The sequence below is a fragment of the Ictalurus furcatus genome, chromosome 4 (assembly GCF_023375685.1).
Source record: "Ictalurus furcatus strain D&B chromosome 4, Billie_1.0, whole genome shotgun sequence".
In the NCBI taxonomy this organism is placed as follows: Eukaryota; Metazoa; Chordata; class Actinopteri; order Siluriformes; family Ictaluridae; genus Ictalurus; species Ictalurus furcatus.
In genome coordinates, this window is record NC_071258.1 from 11,912,501 (window position 1) to 11,924,742 (window position 12,242).

Here is a 12,242-nt window from a genome sequence, read left to right on the forward strand (position 1 = left end):
AGAGAGAGAGATATTGCAGATTGACCTGGGCTGTGGGGTGAAACAGCAGTGCTACCAGGTTTGGGTTAGAGACAGTGTTGTGTGGTGTGGTGTGGTGTGGTGTTGTGGTGTGGTTTTGTGTGGTGTGCTGTGGTGTGTGCACGAGTGTGTGTGTTCGCAGGAGGAGCAGGGAAAAAGGGACGGGGGTTAACGGTCTGACGTTGAGCCGCCTCTGTTCAAGCCCAGATAACAGCTCCGTCTGAGCCCCTCACACCGCCGCACAACCACAGCCACCTCTCAGAAAGAAATAAAGACAGATTGAAGAGAAGGAGATGATAAACCTGACAACTAACTGAAAACCATAAAACTTCCCACAGGCCTCCATGGAACACTGGTTCTATCATTTTAGAGAAATGTTTCTACCACCAAGACACATTCACACCCACACAACCATTAAGAAACGGCGACATACAGAAAAAAAAGTGCTGTGAACTCATATGCACTTGTTTTGTTTCTCCTCTTTTCACTCTTTTTTTTTTTTCCCACCCACCTCCGACATACCACACGACTTCTCGTAAAAGCCTGTGTTAGCATTATTCTCTCCTTCTCAGAACCAAAGAAATCTAAAGAAAAACTAGTGGCCTCTGTTCTGAATGGAAAACCGATACCTTTGATCACATTTAGATGTAAAAATTCACTATTGAATTTGTACAAATACCTTTTTTTTCAATTCAAAAGGTATTTGAATAGAGCAGAAGTCTTTTTAACATTTGTGACCAATAAGTAATCAAGCCTTCCATAATGAGGTCACATGAGGACAAAAAGCAAAGGATAGTTATGTCTTATTCACAAAAACACAGTTAATTGACTGCTATTGTTCTGTTCCTTCCATGAACAATTGCAGTGCAAAAGCTCCACAGAGCCAAACCGCTGCAAACATCATAATAATTTAAAAAAAAAAAAAAAAAGATCTCTGCCACTCATGTCCTTGAGCTGAAAATGATGGCAGACTGAAATAAGCTGATGTAGGAGGTGTGTGATTTGGCTTTGAAATGTGGAGCGGGATTGGACATTGTATCCACACAGTGCAGTGTAGAGATCTGAAGCGCAGTGTTTCTACTGAGAAACAATAGAGACAGGAGGAAGACTAAAATGACACTCCAGCGCATTCTGCTTTCTCAGTCGAGTGTTTTAGACTGAGCAAGATAAAGGCTACACACTACTCTCCCTATTGTCTCTCTGAGAATGATCCGAACACGTTCATTAAACACTTGCCGGCATGTCATTACTACTCGTGGTCTAAATTAAAAGCAAAATGATTAACAAACTGCCAAAATAGATATTTTCGCTTTGCTTGCTCATTAGCATGAAAAATAATCACAAATCATGTTTCTATATAAGACTTCTCTTTTTTTTTTTTTTTAAGTGGAAAATTATTTGCCAGCTCATCTACATATTTATACTTTTACTGCAAAAAAACATGGTGGGGGGGGGGGTTAGAAGAGCCACTAAATAAGGCAACAACTGACACAGAAATTTGGTTGAATAATTTCCATTTCTCAGATCGTTCTTTTTCCCTTCTCTTTTTGCTCCCCCTCTCCCCTCTCCTCCCCTCCTCGTCGCTCTGCACGGTCCTGATATGTTTTCAATTTGCCAGAGCTCAGGACTCTTCAGGAAGCCTATGCAGATTTGCCGGCATGTCTGCTGACAGAGGAAAACCTGGACTGCACCTCAACACCTATCAGGCTGCCTCCAGACCACTCATTAATGCCAACTCGGCCAAATAATTTATCCGTGTTTAAATGCCACTGATATTACGCATGTACAGCTTCCCTCGATCCACTAGAATTAAATATGATCAACACCAGCACTGGGTAAATACCAATAATCATTATTATAGCGACCATTAACATGGTTTATGCTGTAATTTAAATAACCGGGTGGATAAGAAAGTGTGTATGTATGTGTGTGTGTGTAGCTTAGTGTTGTTAGACAGACAGACAGAAAGAGAGAGAGAAAGGGCGAGAGAGAGAGACTGAATGATAGGGAGACAGAGAGAGAGGCAGCCAGAGATAGAGAAACAAACAAAGAGAGACAGACAGTGAGAGGCAGACAGGGAGAGAGAGAGAGAGAGAGAGAGAGAGAGAGAGAGGGACATATTGACAGACAAACAAAGTCACTGCTAGACAGAGAGAGAGACAAAGGGATACAGACAGGGGCATATTGACAGAAAGACACACAGAGAGAGACAAAGGGAGACAGAAAGAGAGAGACAGTGAGAGAGACTGAAACACAAACAGAGAGAGCGAGACAGACAGGGAGAGAGACTATCAGAGAGAGAGGAATACAAAGAGGGACATATTGACAGACAGACAGACAGGCAGGCAGGCAGGCAGGCAGACAGAGAGAGAGAGAGAGAGAGAGAGAGAGAGAGAGAGAGAGAGAGAGAGAGAGATTGAAAGACAAACAGAGAGACAGAGAGAGAGAGAGAGAGAGCGAGTGAGAGAGAGCAGGAGACCAGAGTGACAGGCAGCTAGATGGGATTACTCTGATGGTCATTTGCATATCAAGAATTTTAAGTACAGAAGAAAATATCAAACCCTCCAGCCAGCAAGGTCATTCGGAAGATAATATTTTCTTCATAATTTATTTTGCATATCATGCAGCAGGACACGTTATAGATTAAAAATGCCGCTCCGCCCTATCAACTAATTCTGACACTTGAGCCTAGCCACCACCTATCATTCCATTTCATACGACTCCACCCTATAAATGACATTAGCACAAAGATACAGGAGCAGTTAACCAAACTCATAAAGAATCAGCAGCACTACTGCTTCAAATTTCACTACTGATGATACCATGGTGCTCCTTGCTAGCCTTATAATACAACAGCACATCAATATCCAATTATATCAATATCCTTTAAAGGCATTATGGTTGTAATAACAGGAAAGAAATAGAAATAGATGTGGACAAACTGGTAAGCAAATAGTAGATGTTGATCAGTTGTTCCTCTGGGGCTGTATTACAGAAACGTCCTAACTGTAAGATCCTATCTCATCTGTATAGTAACTATGACACCTGCAGTTAGAATCTCATCCAAGGACAATAACTATTACAGAATAACAATTTCTAGGTTATTTTCCCTTATCTTGACTCCAGATACGAAAAGAGGATTACAGACACACCCTAACTCACCACAATCCTCTAAACAATGCCCTTTAGGATAATGCTAATGGTGGCTTAACTTCTATTATAAGTTATCATTTCTAATGCAAGCAGAAGACAGAAGGTTTTCTTCACTTGTTACTGTTTAGCACATTAACTTGCGTACTAGCATCAACTAATATAATGGCATTATATTTATTGACATTGCAACACAATAAACCCAGGCAACACAAATTTAAAGTGCCTACGAAATAAAAATAAATAAATTAAATAAAATCATTGCATCAATGCTTTTTGTACCCATCCTTTAGTGTTATGGACATCAATACAATAGTATATTTAATAAAATAAAGTTTAAAAAAAGACCGTCTTGCTTTAATTTATAGTTCATCACTACCAGGTAAACTTTGAGGATGGTACCGCTTGAAGTACCATGGAAATGGTTTTGGACCTCGATTCCACATGGACATTCTCGCTGTGGTTGCTGGGACTACGGTTGCTGCTATGGCCTTAGGACTGCAATTACCACATGCAGTTTTTCACTCAAGTCTCCTTTAATAAAAAAATTTTTTAAAAACAGACTTCATATAAAAACCATAACGAACTTTCTTTTACTTTCACACTATCCGTTGTTACCCAGACGAGCATGGGTTCCTTTCTGAGTCTGGTTCCTCTCAAGGTTTCTTCCTCATATTGTCTTAGGGAGTTTTTCCTTGCCACCATCGCCACCGGCTCGCTCAATAGGGATAAATTCTCACACAATCTGTATCCTGTGTTTATATATTTATGTCAAGCTGCTTTGAGATAATGTCCATTGTAAAAAGCACTATACAAATAAAATTGAATTGGATTTTTTTGATGATTCATCCTGTACTAGTCTTGTGTTCATCCAATTAAATGCACTTTATAATGTATATGTCCCACCCCCTAGAGGAAGCGCTACTGTAGCAGTGTGTTAGCAGCAAACACGTTTCATCAGTGCATTTTTGCCTTATGCTTTCCCACACACTATTTCCAAAAATCACAAAAATAAATAAATAAATAAATAAATAAATAAATAAAAATAAAAGAGTTTCAGTTTGGGGCTTTTCAATCCCAGAATGTCTTGCTACATCAGACCTACAGAGAACTTCTTTATACACTGTCAGCAATTCTCCATCAGTAAGAGTAAGTAATATTATTTTATCTAGCATTCAGACAAATCCGATGTCTCCAGGCGATGACCCAGCAGCTCTCCATCACCAGCAGCTCTGCTGACAGTTGACTTCGACTCAAACATGTACAGCAAAACTCCAGAAACACATGGCACCGCGTTGTCTAGGGTATTGCTGGTGTTAAAGTCGACAGGCCCAAGTAAAGGAGGCTGTGAGAAATCCTCCGCAGTTGGAAAAAAAGGCACCTTTGGAATGACTAAGAGGTTTTGCTTTACAATTTTTACAAGAGAAGCGGTCTTACTCTGGCTGAACCTGAAATAGCTATGTACAACCTGCATAGCGCAATATACAGTATGTGGCTTTAAATTATTGCTGACATGAAAGGAGAATATCAAACAAATTATCACAAAAAATCTTGTATGTGCAAACAGGAACAATTACGAGACCATATATACGGAAAGAAAATGGTGAGATGCGGTACATTTACCCTGCACTTTTATTACTGAATGACCTATTTGTTGCTACTATTTGTTTACTAAAAGCACACAAAAAAAACGCACAATCCACCTTTTTACCCATTTAAATTTCTCTTCCTCGGATCCATCAGACGTATTTTTCTAGCATGTAGACTAACTGATGTTATAATACCCCCCCCACACACATGTGCCAAACAGCCATAAGAAAATAGCGAGGCAGAAGTCCAGTGTGGCCGCTACTTAATAATAAGCGGCTCCTTCATTTTTTACTAACCAGAGAGACCACAGTCCTGTGGTCTGGTTTTCTGTTGGCTCATAAGACCGAGGTTCATGAACTCACAGGTCAAAAACTCACCCAGATAAAGCTACAGGGTAGCCACAGGGTTAATACAGCCCAGAATACTAATTAGTTTGTTTTCCTTCTACAAATGTTTTTAGAACTATTGACCTACAGAAGAAGAAAAAACAAACACATTTGTATCTTCTTGTGTGTGTGTGTTTCCTCTGGGTTCACCGGTTTCCTTCCACCTTCAAGAAAAGCATGTGTTTTTCTAGGTGTGAATAAGCATGTGAAAGTGTGTGTGTGCATGGTGGCCTGTGATGGATGGGTGTCCCAGCTAAAGTGTATTCCTGCTTCACACTCGGTGTTCCTGGGATAAGCTCTGGATCCAACACTACTTTGACCAAGACAAAGCAGTTAGTAAAGTTGACTGAATGAATAAATGAATGAATGAATGAAATATTCATACTGATGAACCACAGAGGTCATTAAGTCAATAACAGAAGTCAATAACTTGTGAATTAGCCTAATTCTAGTGAAAAGAGTTTGGCAGAAAGTGATGGGATAAAGCAGGAGTACAGGAGACAGCACTAAAGCTCCACTCAGCTCCTTGGCCTTTGAGGACAATTTAAAGCAGCAATCCAACAGGACGTGACATCACGGCACAGGGTTGGGCCGTTTCTTACACATCCCTCAAAACCAGACCACATCTACGTGTGCTAATGTAATTTGATAAAGTTCCACGTTCCTATCTGTTCCACTCTCTGTGGTTTATAAGAAAAAGTCTGATAGAAAACAAACCAACATATGAGTGAGTGTGACTCCTGCTGCCACTCCACTCCTGACATTCAAGGAAGCAGAAAAAAAAGACAAGAAGGAAGGAGTGCACGCTTGCATGGGGATGGGGGGGGGGCTATTTGTAGTGATGGAGAGACTGGTGTTGTGGGGGGGTTGTGACGATAAGAGAAAAATTCAGACCGGTCAAAGTTTCCCTTTTGCCAATCGTGCTCCTGATAAAGGCAGTGTCTGCTCTAGTACTGATAGAAGGGCTATCTCTCTCCTTCTCCCCTTCTCTCCCTCTCCCTGTCTCTCTCTCTCTCTCAGCAGTTAGTTTGTGAAGAAGAAAGAAAAGAAAAAAAAAACTATCACGCTCCAATCACCAGCATGGCCACGAAGTAGCAACCACGCAGCAATTAATAATGCTCCAATTACTGTAACAGTCAGGCTGCAATGCCATGATAATCAAAACATCAACACAAAGACATTAAAAATACAATTTCCCCATTCTGCACTAAAAATAACCTTAAATATTAGGGGGACCTAATTTATCACTTGCTAATAAAATCAAATACTCCCAGTTATTACCACTACATTAGTTTGATCAAGGACACAGAAAGTGATGATCCCAGTGCCTTTCAGTGCTTAACACAAGCAACTTCATAGGAAGCTTCAGAGAAAGCTGTATATAAATGGGGTTATGAGAAAAGAAAATGATATCCAATATGCCTCATATTAAAAATCACTATACACAGATAGGTTGTAACTGTAGTAAGTTCTATATTACATGAAAACATACTGCTTTCATAAAATGCTTCAAATAAAACAATTGAAATACATTTGGATAGCCTGGCCTATTCTACTGAAATAAATAATGAGTTTTATACCTTTCCATATTTTGAAACTGTAGTACTATTCCAAATATTTTGTTACATATTGGACTGTTAAGACTGAATAGTTATCATTCTGTTAATCTACAATGCATTAGAGATTAAGACACTGAACCCCAAGTTGCTCCCAATGGCAAGCTGGCACTTTGCATGGCAGCTCTGCTAACACTGGTGTGTGGGTGTATGTGAATTAGATACAGTATTAAGCGCTTTGTAGAACCGCTAAGGTTAAAAAAGCGCTATATAAAAGTGTAGACCATTACTGAAAAAGTACTGATTACAGTTTGCACTATTTCAGGATTCTACAGACATGGATTTAAAAAAATCTTCATGACTGAAAAGAGGAGGTCCCCTAGGACAAGTCTTTTTTTGTGGTGGTGGACACGCGCGCGCACATATATACACACACACACACACACACACACAAAAACCCTCATACTAGCATGCCACAGCACCATGTTAGAAAATGATCCACTGCCAAAATGATCCACTGTCAAAATAATATCTATTCAGCCATGATGCTATAGACATCCCATTAACAGACATTGCAGACAGGTACTGATTACATAGTAACACAGGGCTACAGTCTAATTTTATACCTACAAAGTGACATACATGGAAGATGTAGCTGAAAAATGGCAGTAAGTGTAGTTACAAGGTAGGTGTACATAATACACAGCCATAAAGTTCATACAGCAAGTCAGGCACCATTGCCCCATGTTTCAACACATCGCTAAAGACATGTAAAAAAAAAAAACTTTGTATTTATTATGTTCATTTTAATAAAATCATATATATACACACATACAATGCTCTACTGCCATGTAGTAATTCATTTATAGAGCACCTCAGTGAAAACATAAACGTTATCTGACCCTGTGAGTGGGCCTCTACACTCTTCCAAAATGCACTGAAAACCCCACTGAATAAATAAGGGTTTTAAAATGCAGCAGTGAAATCTTCCATGCATTATGTGAAAATCTCAAATAGAGCCGCTATGCGACGGATATGGCAGAAGTCCATCGTGGTGATGGAGATCTTTAATCCATGAACATGTATTAGCCTAGGGCAGAGGTATTCAAACTGTGGGAATTGCAGTGGGGGGCTGCGGGTGAGGGGTGAGATGGAAAATACCAAAATAAAAATAAAAAAGAAGAAGAAAAAAAAGACTCCTATTTTCATGTGGTCCCGTTTGATTCTTTTTTATTAACAAGTTAATAAAAGGCAATAAATAGGATGACTTGGCCAGAATAAGCTGCAGTAGTTTGAGTATTGACAAGTCTCAATACGCCCCAGTTGTGCTGGGGTGGGGTGTGGGTGGCAATATATGTCCTGTGGGGCAACAGAAACCGACTAGGTTTTTTTTACAAGTTCAACTAACTAGGTTTTTAATAAGTTCAAAGGTGACTGATTTGAGCTAGTTTACTTACAGCTTGTCATAGTTGATAATAAGGTATGCCAGAAGCTGACCGTTCAACCACTGTCCAAATAATAAACACACTGAAAAGGAGTTATTACTTTATGACTGGCCACCTATGACATCAGGGCTTTCAGGAGAGTGCACACAATGACTGCTGTACACAAGAGACTGTAGACTGTGACTCATTCATCATTCACCAGGCAATAAAAGACAGACAGGTCTAAGTAAAGAGTGGCGACACTGACCTGGGCCATTCCAGTTTGACTCCACTTCCTCCTCCTCCTCCTCCTCCTTGTCTTCCATCTGTATCTCTTCCTCGTCACTGGGTTTCCAGCCTTTCTCATCTTCCTCATCAATGTCTGGTGTGTCTGGAGATTCGTGTGTTCTGGGCTCTGTTGGGAGCAAAGAGTGAACAACAATTCCTAAATGACTTTCTACTAATATCCAATTTATTCTAAGGGCATGTTTAACTACACAGAGGTGCTTTACGAATGTGGCGGCTCCTGTCTGATGATCAAAGACGGTTTAAATAAAAGTCTTTGTACACCAGTAACCCGATGCCTCCCCAAACACTCAGGTTCTTTTGATTTGCCATGTGAAAAAAGCCTTCCTTAAAGGTAATGTGTGTTTGCCTTTCATTAAAGCAAATTAAGGTGATTAGTGAGTTCCTCTGATCAAAATAATCAGCTTACTTATAGGATTCTCTGTGTCTCTCTTTGTGTCCGTCTCCTACATGCCCCCCCCCCCCACACACACACACACACACACTCTGAAGTACCACTGTACCAACCGTGAGACTAATGATTCTTCCTGAGCAATGACAGAGGGCTGTCTTTCTTTTCCTTCTCACTATCCCTTTTTCTTCCTAAAGCCCCCAACCTAATCACCCCACACTGAAATAAGCTTATCTGCATGCACAAAGGCCGCGTTTACCCTCACATTCCCACAGCGATAAAGCAGAGATAGCCGCCGATCGATACCAGCCATAAACGTCAACCTGCGTGACTGCTATTATTAATGTAATAGTAGAGAGATTAGATCTGCATTGTCAAATAAATCTCTCTCAAAACACACACACACACACACACACACACACACACACACACACACACAACCTCCAGAAACCATGCTTACCCTAGACCACTTTCATATACACACATACATGTACAAACACACGCTCTATGCTGCATGTGCCCCCCTCCAAACCTAAACAATGCCATTATTTTCAGCTATAAATCACATTGAATGGCACATTGATTTTATCCTGCAATGCTCAGCTGGGATAGTGGAGCTGGAGCCACAGTTATTGCATCTAATATTATCAATATTATCTCCCATATCATCAGAGCTGAGACGGCAGGTATCGGGAAAAGGGGGGCCTTCACTGGCACCAGCCCTGCTCCTCAACCCATTCTGCCACACACACCCACTCTCTCTCTCTCTCTCTCTCTCTCTCTCTCTCTCGCACAACCGAACCACATACATACATCTGATAAGAGCAACTTCCTCTGTCACACCTGGAGGGCAAAGTCACCCAGCTAGCTTCAGAACAACTCCCCAGCCTCAATCCACACTCATTTCTCAAAGATCTACTCTTTTTTTTTTTTAGTTACAATTGAAACAATTTAGACACGCACCATACAAGAAGACAAGGTTAAGCTCTTTACAAAGGAACACATATGGCTCAAGTGTGTATGGTGTGTGTGTGTGGCCACTTCTGTAGCCTTCATATGTAGAGTTGTGCTTGAATTAACTCTTAGACCAAACCTAATCTTTACCCACTGAACAAGAACAGACATTTCTCTGTATCTGCTCAGTACTCAATTATCATGCAAGTCTGAGGGCAGCTGTTGTTGGCATCAATCAATGTTTATGTGAAAAATTTATTTTTTGTAAGATACTTTCATGGATTTGTATTTGTAAGTTAAGCTCTAAACCTGTATAATATATCCTTTCATAGCTGGGACTACATCTTCAGACAGATGAATCTGTGGTTATGTACTCCAGTGTTGCAATAGAAACAGCTTTGGTAAGACATTCTCTAATCTTTTTCAACAACCTTTATTTTTAGAGTGTAATGCTTGTAGATCTGAAATTGCATTATACAGTCACATATTTGAAATGATTATTGACAGAACTGCCCTTAGACATGGAAATAAATAGGACTGCAACTAGCGATTATTTTCATAATTGATTAGTCAGCCGATTTATTTTTGATGAATCGGATGGGGGGCACAAACTTTCAGTTCCCTTTTTTGTATTTATAAATAAAATCTACAAACTGAGTGTTAAACCGCTGGCAACAAAAGTGAGTACACCCCTAAGTGAAAATGTCCAAATTGGGCCCAATTAGCCATTTTCCCTCCCCGGTGTCATGTGACTTGTAAGTGTTACAAGGTCTCAGGTGTGAATGGGGAGCTGGTGTGTTAAATTTGCTGTCATTGGTCTCACACTCCCTCGTACTGGTCACTGGAAGTTCAACATGGCACCTCATGGCAAAGAACTCTCTGAGGATCTGAAAAAAAGAATTGTTGCTCTACATAAAGATGGCCTAGGCTATAAGAAGATTTCCAAGACCTTGACACTTAGCTGCAGCACGGTGGCCAAGAGCATACAGCGGTTTAACAGGACAGGTTCCACTCAGAACAGACCTCGCCATGGTCGACCAAAGAAGTTGAGTGCACGTGCTCAGCGTCATATCCAGAGGTTGTCTTTGGGAAATAGACGTACGAGTGCTGCCAGCATTGCTGCAGAGGTTGAAGGGGTGGGGGGTCAGCCTGTCAGTACTCAGACCATCATCAAAATTGCATCAAATTGGTCTGCATGGCTGTTGTCCCAGAAGGAAGCTTCTTCTAAAGATGATGCACAAGAAAGCCCGCAAACAGTTTGCTGAAGACAAGCAGACTAAGGACATGGATTACTGAACCATGTCCTGTCGTCTGATGAGAGCAAGATAAACTTATTTGGTTCAGGTGGTGTCAAGCATGTGTGGCGGCAACCAGGTGAGGAGTACAAAGACAAGTGTGTCTTGCCTACAGTCAAGCATGGCGGTGGGAGTGTCATGGTCTGGGGCTGCATGAGTGCTGCCGGCACTGGGGAGCTACAGATCATTGAGGGAACCATGAATGCCAACATGTACTTCGGAATGTACTCCAGGATGACCACTGCCTTGCTAAAGAAGCTGAGGGTGAAGGTGATGGACTGGCCAAGCAGGTCTCCAGACCTAAACCCTATTGAGCATCTGTGGGGCATCCTCAAACGGAAGGTGGAGGAGCACAAGGTCTCTAACATCCACCAGCTCCGTGATGTCGTCATGGAGGAGTGGAAGAGGACTCCAGTGGCAACCTGTGAAGCTCTGGTGAACTCCATGCCCAAGAGGGTTAAGGCAGTGCTGGAAAATAATGGTGGCCACACGAAATATTGACAATTTGGACATTTTCACTTAGGGGTGTACTCACTTTTGTTGCCAGTGGTTTAGACATTAATGACTGGGTGTTGAGTTATTTTGAGGGGACAGCAAATTTACACCGTTACACAAGCTGTGCACTCACTACTTTACATTGTAGCAAAGTGTCATTTCTTCAGTGTTGTCACATGAAAAGATATAATCAAATATTTACAAAAATGTGAGGGGTGTACTCACTTTTGTGAGATACTGTACATACATATATATGGCTGTCGGCATACATGAGCTGTATGTGTATATATATATATATATTTTAAATGGTAAATGGTCTGCACTTACATAGCACTTTTTTCCCCAAAGTGCTTTACACTGTGTCTCATTCACTCACACACACACCAATGGTAGCAGAGATGTCATGCAAGGCGCTAACTTGCCATCGGGAGCAACTTTGGGTTCAGTGTCTTGCCCTGAGACACTTCAGCATGTGGAGTCATGTGGGCCGGGAATCGAACCACCAACCCTACGATTAGTGGACAACCCACTCCACCATCTGAGCCACAGCCACCCCAAGCTGGTGGCATCACATTACGTACATATCACGTCAAGTGCCATTGACTGGGAAACAGCTTATACTTCCGTTTAGTAAAAAAAATGCTAGTGTTCCATTTGCGATGATATTACGCTTCTAA

General features: G+C 41.1%; 1 protein-coding gene across 1 annotated transcript in view; it reads right to left on the reverse strand.

Moving 5' to 3' along the window:
• The window catches only part of zfpm1 (zinc finger protein, FOG family member 1), an 82,437-nt gene that overhangs the window by 33,077 nt on the left and 37,118 nt on the right, over nt 1–12,242 (reverse strand). Inside the window, exon 3 of the mRNA XM_053622977.1 lies at nt 8,393–8,539. Coding sequence (XP_053478952.1) covers nt 8,393–8,539 — 147 coding nt within the window. The remainder of the gene's footprint in view (nt 1–8,392; nt 8,540–12,242) is intronic.